The 20,432-nt window shown below is 44.6% G+C and overlaps 1 protein-coding gene across 15 annotated transcripts in view; it reads left to right on the forward strand.

Annotated features, from left to right (window-relative positions):
• Window positions 1–20,432, forward strand: part of ppfibp2b (PPFIA binding protein 2b) — an 80,705-nt gene that overhangs the window by 48,427 nt on the left and 11,846 nt on the right. For 6 of the 15 annotated variants that reach the window (XR_004213480.1, XR_004213481.1, XM_031868070.1 and 3 more), the window contains 15 exons: window positions 4,520–4,669; window positions 9,400–9,627; window positions 10,552–10,644; window positions 11,986–12,114; window positions 13,833–13,944; window positions 14,088–14,120; window positions 15,973–16,034; window positions 16,138–16,213; window positions 16,305–16,387; window positions 16,501–16,568; window positions 16,667–16,732; window positions 16,892–16,952; window positions 17,149–17,196; window positions 18,275–18,437; window positions 19,986–20,018. Coding sequence is in view for 13 of the 15 variants with exons in the window: in XM_031868070.1 (XP_031723930.1) it covers window positions 4,520–4,669; window positions 9,400–9,627; window positions 10,552–10,644; window positions 11,986–12,114; window positions 13,833–13,944; window positions 14,088–14,120; window positions 15,973–16,034; window positions 16,138–16,213; window positions 16,305–16,387; window positions 16,501–16,568; window positions 16,667–16,732; window positions 16,892–16,952; window positions 17,149–17,196; window positions 18,275–18,437; window positions 19,986–20,018 (1,405 nt within the window). In the remaining 2 variants the exon portion in view is untranslated. Of the gene's footprint in view, window positions 1–4,282; window positions 4,379–4,519; window positions 4,670–9,399; window positions 9,628–10,551; window positions 10,645–11,985; window positions 12,115–13,832; window positions 13,945–14,087; window positions 14,121–15,972; window positions 16,035–16,137; window positions 16,214–16,304; window positions 16,388–16,500; window positions 16,569–16,666; window positions 16,733–16,891; window positions 16,953–17,148; window positions 17,197–18,274; window positions 18,438–19,985; window positions 20,019–20,432 lie in introns of those variants that run through there. The other 9 variants (XM_031868083.1, XM_031868075.1, XM_031868074.1 and 6 more) reach the window with 9 other exon arrangements.

The raw sequence follows: 20,432 nt of genomic DNA on the forward strand, positions 1-20,432 counted from the left end.
CATACTATACATCTTACTGTACATACATACTCATACTACACATACTATCCATTGACTCTTGGCAGTTCCACTGGACTGCCAGTATAAAGAAGTGTGAAACCCTGAATGTCTCAAGTTGGTCCTGCTAAGCTTTTTGACTTGACGTCAGTATTGAGGCAAACAAGGAGACCACAGCTCTGTGTATCACAGAGTCAGCTCTCTGATTGACCCATCAACAAGCTCTTTGTCCTCTCCTCGTCGCTTCAGCCCTCTAGGGGTGGGTCATTAACTCATCTTTATCCAGCTAGCTTTTATAATTCTCATGTGTACCGTCTGCACCGACCAAGATCACTTCTAAAATCTCTGCAGGAATCAAACGACACTCTTCCTTTTTTCTGAGGAGGGGAGTTCTCTTCTCTGTTTTTCTGTCGTGTGTGTGTGTGTGTGTGTGTGTGTGTGTGTGTGTGTGTGTGTGTGTGTGTGTGTGACACTGTCCTGTCCCGTTGATGTCAGCTCATCAAACAGCTGACGTGATACCAGATGTTTGCTGAGGGAGATGAAGGTGGAGTGTGGAGAAAGGTAACGGTTGTCGTGGCTCTGGGTTTGTTCCTCCTAAATCTCCTCAATATGTAATCAGACTGTTTGCAGGATTTAAAAGGTGCAGCATGTCTGCAGCAGCATGTCCTCCATCTGTGTCACTGGTTCTTCCTTTAGTGTGTGTTTGTGGGAGAGAGAAAGAAAGCCATGTAACATCACGCGTCAGTCCCACAGGGCTGCTGCTCACTGTGGGAACTCCAGCTAATCTAGTAAGAAATAGTCCTTAGTCAGCACACACACACACACACACACACACACACACACACACACACACACAGCGTTCTCATGCTAGAGGGGATCCACCCACACATGTAGTGATACAGTCATATTTAGACATTTCTGTGAACTTGGTTTACAGTTATGTTCTTAACAACACACATGAACACACACACACACACACACACACACACAAAGCTTCAGTCAAGGGTCATTATCTCAGATGTATCCATTGACTCTTCATCAATCGCTAGAATTCATCATCATAATTCTCATTTGCATCAAGTATCAATGCATGCATCATATTTACCTTTCATAGATGCCAACCGTTTTCTCTTTTCATTCACTTCACCATGAGTCATGTGCTTCATAGAATAGTCCACACTGTGCATCATAGTGGACATCATTGTGGTGATGGTTCACCTGTGGTTTCAGTTTGATGCGAGGAGGTTCCGGCTGCAGCCTGTAGCACCTCATGCTAACCTTATCTCTTCACCTTAACCCGAATATAGCCAAAGGGGGCGTGGCCTGAGCTGCTAAAGGCTGCAGACGGACCATATTGCACGGAGCAGTAATAAAGCAGTGCATCTACAGCAGATATGCAGCTGGGGGTGACTGTTGCCAGGTCATAGTTGTCATGTGTGAGTGTGCAGCGTGAGGCGCTAAACGGAGTGACAATGTGTTGGAAATGCAGCAGAACAACGTAGACATTTGGTTGCTGTTGAACATAGATTTGTTCAAACAATCATCTTTCATGTTGTGCCATGTTAAATAATCTCACCGCTCTCCGATAAACCTGCTGCACAGCACCAAACAGGGACTTGGTTAAGCTAGCTAGCATGGAGGGGCAGGTCTTCTTGTGGTCACTGTACAGATTGCATTCCCACCAGTCTGACATCCAATGACAATGTGACTACGACCACCTCCAAATGTGCTCTAATCCCCTTCACATTCCAATCTCACATACACACTGCATCAGCATGTGTTCTTCTTTATCCAGATAATGTATTCAAATATGTTAATGCCATGGCATTAATGTATAAATGGGGAATATAGTAGCCTACACAGAGTTATCATACGTACGTGGAGATCACATCGTTTCAGTCATTCTCTAACACTTCTTTCATATTGTGGATATTTCATTTTGAAGTGACGTTCTTCAGATATTAAGAACTGTGGTCCAGATCTAGGTTGTGCTTTGTACCTGTGTCATATTTAACACTGTTTAGTTTTCCGATGAGTAAAGAGATCTATAAAAGCTGTGGAGAGGATGATAATGTGTTGCTTCTCATAATCAAAGGGAAGCAGATGTCAGGCAGCTGCGCTGTGGGCCATGACCACAAGTTCTGATAAATTACCTTGAAAGACTGCAGCTTATCCTGCAGTAAGTGACACTGGTGTTAGATTTCAAACTGAGAGTCAGCTGCCATGACCTAAGACTTTGTGTGTGTGTGTGTGTGTGTGTGTGTGTGTGCGTGTGTGCGTGCGTGCGTGCGTGCGTGCGTGCGTGCGGCGCTGGGCTGGAGTGATTATGGGGTTTTAGCCGTCTGTGGCTGTGGTGTTGACACAATTTGTTTACCATGTGATCTTTCCATTTGGACGGTGGGTATTCCTCTGTGGTCTCTAATGTGTTTAATGTACCATCCACTCGTCCTTCAGAGGGAAACGAAAAGTTTAAGGACCTGGAACATGTATTAGTTCAAGTCTACATATTAAATGGTATTTTTATGGAAGTGTAGGTTGGTTGGTCAGTTCATCATTGTGGTCCACACTGTAATATCTCAGCAACCATAGGATGGATTCCCATGAGTTTTTTCATAGACATTCATAGTGCCCAGAGGATGTATATTAACGATGTTTGTGATCCTCCTCCAGCGCCACCATGATGCTAATTTTTCTTTTTTTTTTTAGAGAAATGTCTTGACAACTATCACTCAATGGACTGCTATACAATGTGGTGCAGACATTCATGGTCTCCTCAGGATGAATTGTAATAACTTTGATGATTCATTGACTTTTTATCATCAGGTTAAAATTCAAACGTGTTCTAACATTCCAATCAGTCTTACCCGTACTTTGTATTTAGTGCTAAATAGCAAATGTTAGCATGCTAACATGCTAAACCAAGACACTGACCAGCATGATTGTCACTGTGAGCATGTTAGCATGCTGACGTTAGCATGTAACTCGGCGCTGTGCCTAAGTACAGCCTCATAGAGCCGCTGGCATGGCTGTTCACTCTTATTCTTGATTAATGGAGTGTTACAGTGTATCAAGGCCATCACGTGTGGCCTTTACGTTCAGAAAAGGTAATTGGTCTGTTCTAATGAATCTGTCATGTCCCTAAACTGTTGTTTTATTTAGTTGTGGAATCGTACAACTGAACTCTGAATAAGACACTTTTAGATGACTTAATGTTACAATTAACTTTGATAAAGCAAGAATACACTGTGAAAGGGTTAAAGTTGTAAGAGACAACACTTTCACCTGTCAATCACAGTAAGCCCCGACCTAAAGCATCCCCTGCTTTATGGTCTGTTTGACTCTAAATGGACCATAATGTACTAAATGAACATCATGCTGTATTGAAGAAGACTTGAAACTAGAGATTGAGACCATAAACTCATGTTTACAATGTTTACTGAGGTAATAAATCAAGAGAGAAGTAGAGTCATTTTCTCATAGACTTCTATACAACCAGAGGAGTCGCCCCCTGGTGGACACTAGAGAGAATGAATGAACGCTTCAGACCCAGAGGTTATCTCCTGGTCTATTACAGACAAAAACACAAATAATAGTCATTTTTCCCATTCGTTCCTTTTAGGGTTTGCATAATAAATTGTCAGCATGACGGAAACCTAAAATAGAAAGTCGATTTTAGTTCTACTCAAATCAAAATGCTATTGCTCAATAGTACTGTAAGCTGTGTAAAGTTACATCCCTCTGAATAAGTCAATTTAAAAATATGTTTTTTACATATTTGTTACATCCGGCCCCTTGATCAATCACCAGATGCAAGAGGATCAATCTACTCAATAATGTCACTTGTAAAACTGTTGGAAGCAGAATCTCTTTTCTTTTGATCAGCTTTTAGGAGAAAATGACAGAGGAAGAGTGTTTGTGTCTCTGCTTTAGTTGAATGGAATCAGTAGTGATCGGTATAAAATGATTCCCGACAAGGATGGATTAGGGCCAAAGTGTTCTGCACCAACTGGACCTAGTTTATCAAACAACAATCCAATGCCACTTCAATTTGAGTTAAGAGAAGAGGAAGTGGGATTAGATGAGGAAACGAAAGCAACAGACAGTTGACAAAGAGGTGTGTGTTTTGTGTGAGTCAGAGGAAACGCACACGTCTTCATGTTCAGCAGCCTGTCTCTCTCACACATTTTGTTTTTCTCTCTCCCATACCAAAGAAGCACAGAGCTGTATTAATAGAGCCCCACCTCGTCTGTGTGAGTGTGTATATTTAGCTTTGCAGGGTCTGGGCCCCCGGCCTAGCATGCTCTGCTAGTGTGGGAACAACATTGTCCTGAGTGGAGTAGCTGACTGATGGCTTCTCAATGCATTGATCTCCGATATTAGTGTGTGTGTGTGTGTGTGTGTGTGTGTGTGTGTGTGTGTGTGTGTGTGTGTGTGTTTGACATTTCTTTAGGTGTGGTGTGTCAAAGCTCAAGTGTTGCTGTCAAAGCATCAATCTTACAGTGTGTGTGTGTGTGTTTCCCAGGAGCTGATGAGCAGGACCTCTCTGGAGTCTCAGAAGCTGGACCTGGTGGACGAGGTGTCCTGCCTCAAACTGAAGCTGGTCAGCATGGAGGAGACACACACCAATACACCGCCACAAGAGCCCGCGGACACCGAGCAGAACAAAGCCGAGGTATGGAGAGTCATCAAAGCTGAGTGTGTTTCACAGAGCTGCCCAACAGCAGAGCTGCTGCTGTGTCTTGGATCTTAAATGCTGCTTGTACTGGAGTTGCTCGAGGTCCCTGCTGCATTTGCCTGAATGAAAAGTATTCACCCATATGACATATGTACATCAGTGGTGGGCCGTCAGGGCCAGCAAGGCCTTCTCTGCTGGCCTAGACAGAATCACAAAGTTATAGCTATTTTATGATTTAATTATTTTTCATAAATACACTACATGTATTATCATTTTTCTTCCCATTATCTTATTTTCTTATTGCACAGCTACTGTCTTCCTCAGTTGCTCTGCTTCCAGTGCAGCTTGTTTTAAGTAGAGCTTTTATCCAATCAGATTTCACCTCTGTGTCTCTAGGTAAGAACAGAGGCCCGAGACCTGCAGACTCACAAGTGCATCCATGTGCAGTTTAAGTGAATGGGGACGATATTGTTGATTGTCATAGTCTTCAACCAATCAAATCTTTAGTTTGACATGTTGGGCGTATTCTTTGAAGTGCCAGAGCCTGCTAGCTGGTCTACAAGTACGTGATTGGTCAGTGGGCTAGCGTGACATGTTGGGCGGTGACAATCCCAATATCTGCTGCCTCTGTTGAGCGGACATTTTCAGCCTCAAACGCATTAAAACGTATTCAAGAAATACAACTGGGGAGGCTCGACTGTCTTCACTGGCGTCCATGAATGGAGAAGGACTTCTTACTAGAACTAAAACGCACGGATGTACTGAACAACCGTGGGATTAAACTCTTTGTTAACAAAGAAAGGAGCATTGACGTTGTCTTTAAATAGTGAACAGCAGCTCTGGTAAGTTAAATGCGTTTGTTTTTACATCTGCAGTAGCTTTAATATGCTTGTTTATATATTATTATTTGTACAACTTGTTTTTATGAAGATTGATTTTTGTTTGGTTTAATATGTGATAGGAACTATTGTTATGTCCAATGCTGATCTGGGGACATATTTCGCCGGTGCAGTGTTGCCAGCTTGGCGACTCTCTCGCTAAATCTGGCGACTTTCAAAACCCTCATGAAGACTTTTTTAGTCTAGTGACAAATCTGGGGTTGTTGGAGACTTTTCTGGTGTATTATTTATATTATATATATATATATATATATATATATATACAAGAAGCACCTGTTAAGATCCTCACATTTCAAAGTGAACATCTGCTTTGAGGCAGAGATTCTGCTTCAGTGAGGGCAGAAACAGTTGCATCAAATCTGTGTGTTTCTTACTTAACACGAATACTGGCACACACACACACACCCTCACACAGACACACGTGCATGCCACCCTAGTTGAGCAGTCGCCACTTGTCTTTACTAGTTTCTTTGTTTGGACTTTGTTCATTGTGACACCCAGCTGCTCCCCACTGACACCACAAGATACTGAAGCTGCTCTTGTGGTTTAGCACTGTGCGTGTGTGTGTGTGCGTGCGTGTGTGTGTGCGTGTGTGTGTGTGCGTGTGTGCGCGTGCGTGCGTGCGTGCAGAGCTATCACGAGGCTTCCAGCACCCACGGCCATGCTTTGATAGAATAAACAGGATACAGGGTTTTTGAGCATCAGCAGAAGTAGAGGGGGCTCCATGAGAGAAGACGAGCAGACGGACAGGAGGAGGGACAGTGACAGGCAGATGGAAAGATAAGAAATGACAATATGTACTGTGTAAATATTATTTTCTGCCCTGCGATGGCGACACACGATGGCGAGGTAACTGTCAGCGACGTCTGCCTCTGTGAAAAAACCAAAGTGTAATCTGATTCCTCCGGCAACTTTTCCTGCCCCTGCTAAGCTCACATGGAAACCAGATTCTGAGGTTAGCAAAAAGGAAAGTTATGTCAGCAGTTGGTGTCAGACTTGTTTTTGGTCAGGAAACACTTGTTGCTGTGGTGTTTAGCCACTGTGGGTCCAAGAGGTCACTGATGAAACCAGGTCACTGCTGGGGCTCGCCTATTATTTCTATAGGTAACAAAAATCCTGTGATTACTGAGATCCAGGAACATGAGTGCATTGCTCATGAAGCAGGCAGACAGTCAGACAGATCATCTAAACCACTTGGTCTGTGATGCAGGCGGGCAGTTGGGTTAATGATTTTATATTTAATCTAGTCAAGTTAAGGCATCACTAGAGGTTTAATAATTCATCATCAGGGGAACATGAATGGCTACCAAATTGTATGGCAATCCATCCAACAGTTGTGAAGATATTTCAGTTTGGACCAAAGTTGTGGAGCGACCGACCAACCAACATCGCCTTCCTTAGAGCCACTAGCATGGATAAAAGCAAGACAGTGTGCAATTCTACTAAACCGTCACTGTCTTTCCCTGTGTTCAGTTGTGACTGAAGTATTCTGAAACCAGAGGTGGATAACACACATTATGTGACCTATAGGAGCACAGATGCAGCTTGATATCAAGAGTGAGATTGTGATGTTGGGTTATACGCGAGCTGGGTGTGAATGTTAGATAGTCCTGATGGGCAGGTGGCACTTTGCATGTTAGCCCCGCCATCAGTGTGTGAATGAATGTCAATGCAAAGCTGTAATCACCATATGAGAGCGGTGCAGAGCGGTGGCCGTGCGCTCACATGCGCTCACATGCGCTCACATGCGCTCACATGCACGCTGCCGACCGGCTATGTGACCAAAGAGAGGAGAAGCTCTGATAACAAGACACACTTCATCCTCTGCCCAGGTGGACATTACTCCTCCATATCTGTACATAGATGATAGATGTTGGTGAGATATTAATGATCTGAATATTGAATAGAGAACCTTTGACATCGTGTAAAGAACAGTATTCATCTTGTTAGGTGTTTTTCTTCAGGAGGCAGCGTTGTCTGTGCACACTTGTCAGACTGTGACAGGCATCAAGTAGTCACATGCCAGGCTCAAGGGCACTTCAGTAGAGGTTTGCTCAGGAAAGAAAGAGCTGCACTCATTCATGTGCAGCAGTGTGACTGTCCAGCTGGTTTAGGGATCACTGAGGCTCCACAGCATCAGTTGTGCCTCCGTGGTGTCTAACAGAGCTGCTTTGACACGGACACGTGGACTCTTAGTTGGTGTATGAATGAGATAATCTTACATACCTGCATACACCTCCGATCCAACACATCGATGTACAGAGGTGGTGTTTTGCTTTGGTCATGTTGCGATGGCAACCGACGGCGGTCTAGATTCTTGTCAGCAGAGTGAGTGTGTCTGTGCGTGGTTTGTAACAGCTGCAGGAGGAATGGCAGGCATCCACTCTGAGCATTCCTGAGGGCCGCACACTTTCACCTCAGGAGACCACACGAAGCCACTGCTGTCTGATCAACACTGCAATTGTTGAAACTACAGATTGATGACCATGCATTTTTGTTTAATGTAAGTCTGCTGTATCTTCTCTTCCTCTGTCTGGGTAGAGATTCTGATCCTCATTCAGGGTGGAGCTGTGACATAGAGGTGTAAGAGCCTGTACTGGTCCACTGAGAGACAGACCACATCAGTGGGTGTACTTTGGGAGAGAAGATCTGCTTTACCTTTTCACTAAGTATGTTCTGTGGCTGCCTGGTAGCTCTTCCTGTGAAACAGGTTGTTATGCACTATTTCTTCTCAGTGGGAACCTCCTCTAATGCTGTCATTGTGTTGACATTGTACAAAGTCAGACGTTCCTTATGAAGACATCCCGATGTGGACCAGGAATCATTCAACCCTGATCTCCCTCCCTATGGATCTGCTACATGTAGTAGTGAAATGATCTTGTGACTGTATCCCACGGCCTACATCAAGGAATGGATTTATTAATATGTAATAAACTTATAGTTTCTAACTGGCATGTGATGTCCTGGGAGCTGAGAGTAGAAACTATAGCCCGACAGATATTTGATCTTTCAAGCTGATACTAATGTTGAAATTCGGAAGTAAGAAAAAAACAACACATCTTTTACATAAACAATGTTGATACTCATACCGGCTGGTGTATCAATACATGCGTAATAAGAGAACCCAACATGTCGGCCTGTCTACCTCTAGAAACACCACAGGTGGTGACATGTTTCAGTGTGGTCAGTCAGCAGCCAGATGTGCTCTCACAGCTGGACCGGTTGGACCTTTTATCTACTGCAGAGAGTAACATCACACCCGGAAGCCCTCTGGAACAAATGTGATGTTCTATGAATGAAAATGTTGATGATCGGACACAATGATGACCTCTGCTGTCAGTCCTCACAGGGCATCGAAAGAGTCCGACAGAGATGTGTTGTGTAGTTGAACACAGACGCTGAGTCATTCTGCACAAGGGGGGGAACAGTATACTTGTGTGCTGCTGCTGGTATTGTCTGCTCATCCTCTAGTTACCAAAGTTCTTTACTTCTCTCTGTTGCAATTCCTTCTTCTGCTCTCACTTTTTTAATTCATATTTATGTTTTATGTTGTTTAGATGTTTGAAGAGTGTGAAGTTTTAAGTTTCCTCACTAAAAGCTGACAGTCATCGAGATATGGAAACAGCTTTCCCAAATGCTGACTAGATTAACAAATAAGTACATGTCTGATCCTCTCCTTTCCTCTCCTTCTCTCCTCTCCTCTAATCTTGTCCTCTCCTCTAATCTTGTCCTCTCCTCCTTTCGTCTCCTCTCCTCTCCTCTCCTCCTCTCCTCTCCTCATCTCTTTCACTGCCCTGCTTTTGTTCTCCATCCCTCCTCCCCTCCCAGTGTGTGGTAAATCTCATCAGTGATCTTCAGGAGCAGATGTGCAGGTTTCAGGAGGAGATCAGCACTCGTATCCAGGAGAAACGGGCCCTGGAGGAGAGGGAGGCCCAGCAGGGGGAGGCCAGAGGCAGCCAAACCCAGGGCCTCATCCCTCAGGCTGGGTTAGCCGGCTCAGACCTGAGGTTGTCTGGCTCTGACGCCCGGATGCACAATGGAGGACAGACTGTACACGTAGGGAGACTTGGATGAACTCATCTTCCCCTCCTTCCCCATCACGTCTTCTCTTCTCTTATTTTTAACCAGTCCTCACACTGCCCGGTATTTGGAGCTTCCCACAGAATCAAACTAACAACCTCTCTTGTAGTGTGTCTGCAGATTGTGTTGGGGTCACACTCTACTCTGGTTCTTGCAGATTTGGAGAGGTTTTCCAAATACTTCCATACATTTGAGGACTTATTATTAAGTTGTTGAAGCTGAGTCGGTAACAATATGGTCAAATAAGGAACCCTACGGTAGCTACAGGTAGTGTGACCTACTGTAGGTGTGTTTCTGTCTGACTCCTCAAGTATCTGAAGCATTTGGACAAACGCATGTCAGCGCTAATCTGGGTTTTGTCTCTATAAATCCTGTCAAATAGGTTTGTGGACCGGCATTGTGTTTTGATTTGATTTGATGTGGTTTGCTTGCATGACGGTGGTTCCTCCCTCTACTAACCGTTCCATCAGTCCGTTTCCTCCTACACTGACCAGGTGGATGGGTCATGTCTCCTTCCTGTTTCTATAATGATATGTGATGCTCAACAAGGTGTCTTTAGACAGTGGCGGCGTGCAGCCTGGACAGCGCTCAGTCTTGTTCTGGGTCCTGGGTTCTTCCTCCTCCTGGTTGTTGGTAACTGCTCGCTGTGCTACTTGTTTCAGGAGGATCATGTTTCCTATATTAACCACTGTACTCTTCAGTTTTGGGGACCTTTGTAACTGCACTGAATGTGAACCCTCCTGTTTCTATGTTGGCATGTGCACAGCTCAGTAACCGTGTTCATTCCCAGAGTTTCAGAACAAGTAGGTGAACTCACCTGCATGGCTGTTGAGACTGCTTAGTGTGGCTTTGAAAAAGACGTGTGAAGTAAACAAAGCTGTGTTTTTGTTTTTTCTGTAGGATTTGCTACAAGAAGTGAAGCAGCTGAAGAGCAGAGTGGAGGAGCTAGAGGGAGAGAAGGGCCAGTATGAGAGGAAGCTAAGAGCCACCAAGGTACTTAATAAACCAACACAGGCAGCACAATAAGCTCACATACTGTGTGAAGATGTAGGTCATGTGTTGTACCAGTAAACAAAGAACCGTAACAGCTGCAGAGTGAATGTGATCTCTTTATCAAAGCTTACAGTAAGTTACTGTACCTACAGCCAGCTTAGCTACTAACCCTAACACAACAACGTGTACTAACCACAACATGCTGCAATAAAAGAATGCGCTGAAGCCCCCCAACACATGACATAGTTGGTCATGAGGCTAGTTTGGGGCTTTCATTAGAGAACTGTAAAACTGGACAAACATCCACTCTAAGCAATAGTTAGACTAAGAAACAGTCGTGACTGTGACAGACGGATTCTGTATTTTTTAGGACTTAAAACAATCTGAAAACAATATATCCGACATGTTTGTTCCAACTGTACCCCATATGCTAAGCTAACTGGCTGCTGGCAGTATTGCATTACAGACGTGAAATTGGTATCAAACTCGAAAAAGTTTATTTCCCAAAATGTGGAACTATTCCTGAAAGTATCCAGGTTACAGTGAGCTGTGTACAGCAGTCACAATCTAAACGTCATGGATTCCATCAGAGAAACCTTTCCAAGCTGCAGGCCTCCCTGAAACGTTTCTGTGTAACTGGGTTTGTAATCTGCTCTTTCTATGAATGTGCATGACAGAGAGTGTAGAAAGGGAATGCATCATTGGGAATGTAGAGCAGCTGTATGAAAGGAAAGAGTATTACATGTAGCAATAGCACTTTGTATTTAAAGATAATTCTGTGGAGGACCAGTCTGAGGATGAGAAGGTTAAGGTGGCAGCAAGTCATTTATGGTTATCAACCAGCTAGCAAGTATAAATAGGAGTCGAGTATCCGTCACACTACAGTGGAGAGTGATGACGTGGCTCATCTGAGAAACATCCAGGGAGGAAATGAGGTATTACTCACGATATAAATAAGAATGTAAAATAATATAATGTACTGTCATTTTGTTCACTTATCTCTATTTTAGGACTCACTTTATTGAAGCTTTTTGATGCTAAACAGCTGCACCATCATTTTATACTCATTTCACATTTGGTATTTTTGGAAAATCTGAGGTCTGTACTAGAAATAAAAATAATGATTTGTGAGGTTGAACAACATGTTGCTGACTGACAGGCTTTAAGATGAGAAGAGCACCTCTAACACATTGTTTGTTATTGCTAAGTGCCGTAGCTTTCTCTGTGCTTACAGTGCTTCCTTCCTCCTCTCCTCCTCCCTCTCTGCGGCTTGCTCTCTCTTCTTTTCCTTCTCCTCATCTCTAATCCCCGTCATTACCCTCTTCCTGTGTCTCTCTCTAGCTCTCTATCTCCTACTCTCTCCATGTGTGTTACCAGTCGCTCATGACCCAGCTGTCCAGCCTCAAGCTGACGGTGGAGCACACGCAGCTGGAGAAGCAGCACTGGGAGGAGCGCTGGCACAGCGCACAGGTGCCTTCTCTTCTTACTCCTCTGGCTCTTGTCTTCTGTGTTTGTCCCTGTCCTCAGATTAGTACTCAGTCCTCTTGCTAATACTGCCTCTGTCTCCCATCTCTTCTACCTTTTCTCCACCAGTTTTCTCCTTTGGCTCGTATGCTTCTCGTCTTCCTCCTCTTCTTCCTCATTTCCTTATTTTGTGCTCGCAGCTCCTCTTTTCTTCATCCTCCTGATCCTCCTTGTCTTACATCTGTTGGTCTTGTGATGTATGGCTGAACTTCCCCACAAATCACAAATGGTCCAGTAAAAAACAAGCTTTTAACCTACAGTAGGGTGGCGATAGAGTCAGTGAGAGAGACGGAGAGAAACACTCTGATCTCTACAAAGTATAAGTCCTCGTGTATCAGTGATAAGAAGCAGGAACAATGAAAACCAACCTTCTGCTGCTGACTGTCTCTTCTCCTTTCTGTCTTTGCATGGACAGTGTGTGTGATCCTGCATATTACCCAGATCAGATATTCCTTTATCAAAGAGTGACGACCCCACTGTTATCTTCTGTAGTGTTTAGTTTCCTTCAACATACAAACACAAAAAACATACCTTTGTGTTCCTCCTTCCACTTCACTGACCTGTCTTGCTTCTATTGTCGGCTTCTAGGCTTTTATTGTGAAGCAGCCGGATGCGGTGTTAAGTTTCATAGCATACCACCATTGTAAACATGCAGCTCTGTGCACACACCTGTTGTCTCCAACAGCTTTGATGATGAGGTTGTCAAGATCACACCAGGCCCTCCGTTTTCCTGAAACTAGGTGCAGGCAAATTCTCATCAGAAACCACTAAATGTTGCAGGTGTGTTGACCAGAAGGTGCTGAACTTGCAGAGGACATTCTTTTTTCATGCCTTTATTTAAAGAACGACATGTGACAAAAGCCTCGCTGCGGTTCATGGTGGCTTTAGCCCCTCGACCAGCAGCTCAGCCTGAGGCAGGGGAGCTCTCTCCTTTCTGCTCTGATTGGACCATCGATAGTGAGGAGGAGGAGGGCAAAGAGGAGAGAGAAAGGGGTCGCAGTCAAACCAAAGCATGTCATGTGAGTGCAGTGGAAGTGATGAGAGGTGTGTGACCGAGCCCTTAGCTGTGAGTCATACCGCACTCAGGTCAGTCATGTGAGAGTCATCAGCACATGGACTCCTCCATCTGAGAATGTGTACGTACGTCGCTCTCCTCAGATCTCCTTTAGGTAACTCCCTGTGGTCTGATGTAGTCGTGAACACGGACAATAAGATGTAAACTCATTCTGAAAATTCTACACCTCATGAAGGCAGCGCTTCAAGTAGAGGTGAGAAGACGGAGTCGGTAGAATAGAAGTGAAATACGTGGTTGTGCAGCAGAAGCCTGGTGGAGGAGCTCTGTGATAAAGGGACGATGTGTCTTGTCTCGTATTCTCGTCCGTCCTGTGGCGATGGACTCGGTCAGTACCCGCTTTGCCTTCCAGTGTCTGGTCAGGTCTGATGCACTCACATTGTTGTCTTATTTCAGAACTCTATGATTTGATCATTCACAGCTCCTTCAATGTGACAGGCGGCTCTCACATGAGTGCCACGAGACATCAATCTGTAAATCACAGAGAATTTAAACTATTTAGTTGCCTTGGAGTTGAACTTCCTACATCTGCTATTTATCCAACGACCAGGAGGACTAACACAGTTCACATGCACTCTATCCTCCTCCACAGGCAGAGATGTCAGAGCTGCAGCAGCTCGTGGCCTCCAAAGACGCTGAGATCGAATGTCTGCAGACCCAGCTGCTGGCCAGAGGCAGCACAGCCAATGACAACACAGAGAGAGGTACTCACCAATCACTGCACATCCACATCCGTCCGTGCAGATGTGTGCCTGAGAGCCACTTGCTGTAACTTCTAACCACATGTCCCTCTCTCCTCTGCTGTGTACTTGACTGCTCTCTGACTCTCTGCTGACCCCTGCTGTAGAGGAGGTGTATATCAAGCAGCTGATTAACAAATGTAAGGCATGGTGTGCTGCTGTTCTGGCTCTCATCGTCAACCAAACTGCTCTGCCATCATATGTAACTTTGTACCACACATTGATTCACTGCAGTGTTGCCGAGTGATGCAGTGATTTTGGCTCAAATCTCAACCAGTCCAAAACATAAAAACAGCAGTTGGCCCCTTGAAATGTTTACGTGTGGGAGCCTGTTAGTCGGGTGCCTGGTGGCAGAGTGTTTGGCTTGGGATCGGACCACAGCCGAGCTTCAGTTTGTGTTGGTCGTAGTAAACATTCCAGCTTCATTAAACATCAAACCCTCCAATGTACATGCATGGAGGGTAAAACTAATACCACGGCCACTTGACACCTGAATGACTCAGAAACATGATTTGTTCAGGCTGGACCAGAGGTCTCTCTTCTGAAGTCAGGAGAATAGCTGATCAGCTCTCTCACACACATGCAGTAACATACACAAGCTGTTGTTACCTACAGTTTAATAATGGCACATTAACAAACTGCAAACAAGCACCTGCGTCATACAGTAGGTCATACTGTCCGGTTGTCCACACCTACTAGCCAATCAGAATCAAGAGCTCCCAGTGGCCGTGGTATCAGCGTGTATAAACCTCAATGTACAGTGCCATCAAACATTCTAGCTTCAGTCTCTTTTGGTTTACCTCAGCCATATATTTTAAAGGGCTAATCCAACACTCTAGTTTTTAGCTATTTAGTTTGGGGACTCCACGGAGGAAAATAATAGTCAGAATAAATGCTGCAGAAGCCAAGATATCCTTAGTATGGGTCGAGCTCCAGTGCGTTCCCACGATGCAACCAATAGCATCTTTTTCATGTCTGATAAAACCAAGCCTCCAGAAAGCACTGGGCTTTAAAGCCAATTTGACATAGTGGCCAAACGGGGGCATTACAACGTCCAGGTCCATCATGTGATGCCATGGGCCCCAAAAAGACTCATTCACATAGACTTACATTACAAAGAGACCTCTGTATCAGCAGATCATTATTTTTAGATCAACTTCCCAGTACGATCACATGAATATCTCTTGTTTAAATCACAATACAGAGTTAGTCAGTGTGATGTTTTTGTCTCGCAGACCTTACAAAGCTCCTCCAAAGTCAAGTCAGTTTTATTCATGTAGCCCAATACTCGTACTATTCTTGGACCCTCGCATCAGAAAAGGAAAAACTGCCCAAAAAATCCTTTAACAAGAATGAACAACATAATCAATCTATATGACAGAAATGATTCATATAATGTGAACATGTATGAAGTCACATGAAGCAGTCATAGAAATATGACTACTACTACTAATAACTGTAGCAGTGGGTGTCAGGCAGGACCAGGGTCCAGATACAACCACGATCCATGGAAACCTGTGAGGAGAGAAAGCACAAAGACTAGTAATGTGCATTAATAACACCACTGCATTCACTCTCTCAGTAGTGCTAGTAAGCTGACCTTTGTGTGTTAGATTGGTGGAGTTCCCCTTTAGCATAAGTGGCTCAGTGTGTGTGTGTGTGTCTGTGTGCTAGTGTTGTGCTGCTTGTAAAAACCTCATTTCTCTGAAAGTGAGAAGTGAGATCTCTTTTCTTAGTTGGTGTTGGCCTCACTGCTGCACACAGCACAATGACAGGCTGCAGTGTGTAACAGGTGACGCTGTATGGACAGTGCTGCTGTCAGTGTGGATTGCTTATGCTTGCTTACTCACATTAGCATGGCTGTCATGGCTGTCGCTAACATCACATCAGGCGGGTGCCTGATGTGATTTGTCTCAAATGCCCAAAATGAATTAGACGCGAGGTTACTGTGGGTCCAGAATAACATTGTGATCGCTGGCTTGTCTTTGTTAGACCACGAATACCAGAGGCTGAAGGTGGGGATGGAGTCTTTGTTAGCTTCAAACGAGGAAAAGGTAAATGAACCCTGTTTATTACACCACCGCCGTGATGAAAGTTGTCTTTAATGTTGACTTGGAGAGTTAAGGGTCTCCTCATTTTACTTGATTACAATAACAGGATCGACGTATAGAGGAGCTGACCATTCTGCTTGTCCAGTACAGAAAGATGAGGGAAGTCATGGCTCTCACACAGGGTAAGAATGCTGAAAGTAGAGCGGAGGAACCCTCGTCCTCTGCCTTCCTGCCATGTGGTTGTAATGGTGTGGTGCTGTGTGATGTTTGTAGGGAGCAGTGAAGAGGAGCTGGCTGGCAGTCTAAGACTCAGAGCCATCACACACAAAGCACAATCTGATTCTGTTAGGTCAGAGGTACGACGAAGAAGCGCTGCTAAAAACACTCTATTTCACACGATTCATCACCTGACAATCTACGGATATCTGAACTGATGAAAGTGTTATAATGGTGTTTTGTCTCTACATAGATGTCATCTCGAGGGTCTTCTCCACTGATGCTTTCTTCATCTCCCTACCAGAGACAATTGGACTCCAGGTATAAACACTCTAGATACACACACACACACACACACACACACACACACACCTCACAGCTTCCTATTAATCTGAGCCCTTGTGTGCCATTTCTTGTAGTGTCCAGAACTCGATGGACACTTCGCTGGTGTCCACTGGGGACATGAGCTTCTTTAATGGCTCGTGGTAGGTAGAAGCTTTGGGTTCGTGTACCTTCTGTTGACCATTGCAGAGTTCTATGTAGTGCAAAGTGTAAAGTGTAGGCAGTCAGCATGAATCAGAACAGAGTGACATTGTTCCTCATTGAATCTCTGCTGATTCTGAAGAGTGTATTTTCTCTCCCAGGCATCGGTGCAGGTTGCTGTCCAGCAGTCTCGAGGAGCTGCAGAGTGGATCCTTCCAAAAGGTTCGTCAGTGCTTTGAATGACTTTCATGATACTGTGATCTAATCTAACTAATTCCGACCTGCTGCATCTGCTGCTGCTTCTTGAAGTTGACCTAACATGATTTACTTTACGTTATTTAATCTGCTCGTGTGAATGCTAACCTGCTAACTGTGTGTGTGTGTCCTGTCCTCTCTCCTGTGTCTGTGTTGGCTCCAGGCTGTAGAGATCCAGCCTCTTGAGACTGAATCAGACACAAGGGCAGAGGTACTGATGTGCTGCATGCCTTCACACAGCCTAACCCGACAAACACGTGTGCTGTGTGTGAAGCAGCGGGAGCGTCTGCAGTCCATTCAAAACACCATCATTTTTAGAGATCTTCTGTAACAAAAAACACTGTAGAACTTAAAAGATGTCAGAGAATTGGATCCGTCCCAGTCATACACATGTACATAATGCAGTCCAGGTGTTCATGTTCATGGGAAGCAAATATACACTGAGGCACATTCCTACATACATCAGTAGTTCACCAGGATGGACAAAACAACTAAAACTGAGTGTACGTTTTCCTCAGATCCACAAAGCCACATGTACGCCTGCTTCTGTTCTATAAATCTCAATCATTGTGGATCCATGTGACCGAGCCTTGTTTCCTCCTCCACTGGTTGCCATGGATGATGTAGAAACACATCTCACTGCATATTGCCTCCCCTCATTAGACCCTCTGGTGTTCAGCATGCATTCAGGGATCTCGGTAGCCACAGTGTGTGGGCTGTTTGCAATGGAAATGATGGCCTAGATTTATAAACAAATAAAGTCTTCGTGCCGATGCTGCATTTTATTCAGCCCCTCCAGATATACAGTATCGCCTCAGTGAATATCCTGCTGTCTGCTTCTCTCGTGCTGACAAGCAGAGTTCACCCTCTGAGTAAAAGCAGAATGCCTCCTGGTCACAGCCTCACACACACACACACACACACACATGCTTTGCTCTACAGATATTCATGCAGATACTGTGTTCACACACACACACACAGCTGAGTATCATGGCTGTTTCTGTCTGCTGGCCTCTCCTCTCATTGGTCCAGAGTCCCGCTGACTCTGCTCAGATACAGTTTCATCAGATGTGATGCAACAGAGCAAGGAGCAGACCTCCTCATGACTCTGTTGTCGTGAAAGATATTTAGATGGGACTGACCAGGAGAGGAAATGTGATGTTCTGTGATACACATCATACTCATACTCATAGTATCGTCTTAAAGTATGTAAGCTATAAATAAAGTAGGATAACAGACATCATGGCACACTAAAAATATGGCACTGTTTTGTTTTTGATGACCTCCAGAATGCTCACATGGAGCTGAGCAAGTACCAGACTCTGCCGGGGAAACTGAAAGGTAAAAAGAGCGAGCGGAGAGCCGAGCTGAATGGAGACAGAGAGCAAGATGGAGAGTATTCCTCTCCTGTCCACAGCCACGACCAGGACCAGGACCAGGACTACAGCCTCAGTGAGTCTCCTCTGCCTGGCACTCCTTAGATCATTCCTACCTGTTTTAATGAGACAGTGAAGAGTCGGGGTTCCCCACAGTCAGTGGGATATTGGGCCTCATGCAAGAACACATATGAGTTATTTAAGGTAATTAGTCCCATTCACCAATTTTCAGAATGTTGGTTTTGTAATTTGACAATACAATCATTCTGGTCCAGACCTGTTGGCTACACACTCTTGTTTGACATAAAGAATTATAATTCCTTAATCTGATTGATTGCATTTGGAGTTTGCAGTTACTGTGTGAGTTGCTGATCTATATGACCTCCATCAGTGAACGAGACCATCAGAGAGAAGATGGTCTAGACTCTATGGCCACCGGGTCAGATTCTGGTGACATCAGATGAACTCATGCAGGTTAACCAGAAACTCCTTCAGCTCAGACTCCAGCAGAGACCGGCACCTGATCTCAGACCAGGTGTTCTGATAACAAGATTAAATGTTCATAACATTCCAAGAAAATCACGTGAAAGGTCACTGTGAGGCAGATGCAAACGTGGTGCATTCTTCCAAAGACATATGGAATAATGACGATAATAAAGACACGTGTATGAAGAATAGCACAGAGTGGATGCCCGCAGGCCACAAAGAAGGATGTGGTAGGAACTTGACATTCAAACAGTTGCAATACAACTACAGGCTGCAACTGAACTCTTCTGGTAATTGTACTGCGTTTACCTCAGAACACCATCTCACCTCCAGCTGCTGCACTCTGCATCTACTACACTTACTACACTTCATTATGTCACTCCATCTCATCTTCATTTCCCATGATAGCTCAGGAAAACTTGGGCGAGGATGAACCGATTCAAATTTGGATGTCAAAGGTCACTGTGACCTTACAAAACACGCTTCTCGGCATAACTCAAGAACTCGTATGTTGATTGTGACAATTTTACACAAATAGTTGATATGATAAATGAAGATGATCTTTTGGCAGACATGGATGTAAACTGCAGCCTGGCGGTTGGCAAGGCAGTAGTTGTAGTGTTGAATGAAGCAGACCAGATGGCCGTACACTGTGAAGCATTGATTCTAACAATGATCACATCTACCCAGCTGGCACCTTGTAGTCTACATCAAGATCAGATGAACAATGTCTGAACAGCTTTGTACAGTTCAGAGAGTACGGTTCGTCCGACAGGAGTAAACCTCACTGGAAACAGAGACCTTCTGGATAAAGACAGATATGATAATATTACATCATTGAGAGGGATACATATTCCTGCAAGAGGCCCAGTGTTTATGAAAAGTTGCTGTTTTTCAAATGTCATTTTTCACTGTTGCAAGCACCACAAATGTCAGTTTGCATAGAAGTCTGTCGAAGATGCATTAAAAATGAAAATACCACAGTGGGAAATATGTGCTGGAACATATTCAATAAGCTGAAACACGCTTCAACTCAACTAACGTGGACTAACTCTGCTCCATGTGCTCCCTCTCTGTGCCCTTTCTCTGTCTCCTCCTGTCTGCTTGGCTCTCCTCTCTCTTTGTGCTCCGGCTGCAGTTCGCTGCAGGAGTGCCAGTGCTCCGGCTTTAGGTACTGTATGCTAATTCAAATACACTTTCAGGAGAACTGTTGTTGCTCCGGCTCTGAAGTCACAAACGAGCTTTTGCGATGTCAGTAATCTCATGAACAAAACAAGATGGCCGGCCGTACTCAGAGGTGAGCACGGTCAGGCTGAGGAACTGTTTACACTCTAAAGCCGCCATTACTATGAGTCCTTCATGATTCGGAAAGCCGCCCAAGATCATGCTGCTATCAGCATCCATGTAAGGACACAGGCGAGCACGAAGCAGGAGGGTAATCACAGGGCTGAGTGTAAACAAACAAAGATGCAACCTGACATCCCCCTGCTCTCTCTGCCTCACCCAGCACACTGTCGGAGGCAGGATGTCACACACACACAGAGAGAGAGAGAGAGAGAGAGAGAGAGAGAGAGAGAGAGAGAGA

Source organism: Anarrhichthys ocellatus, unplaced genomic scaffold (genome assembly GCF_004355925.1).
Source record: "Anarrhichthys ocellatus isolate YVR2014 unplaced genomic scaffold, GSC_Weel_1.0 scaffold41, whole genome shotgun sequence".
Taxonomy (NCBI): domain Eukaryota; kingdom Metazoa; phylum Chordata; class Actinopteri; order Perciformes; family Anarhichadidae; genus Anarrhichthys; species Anarrhichthys ocellatus.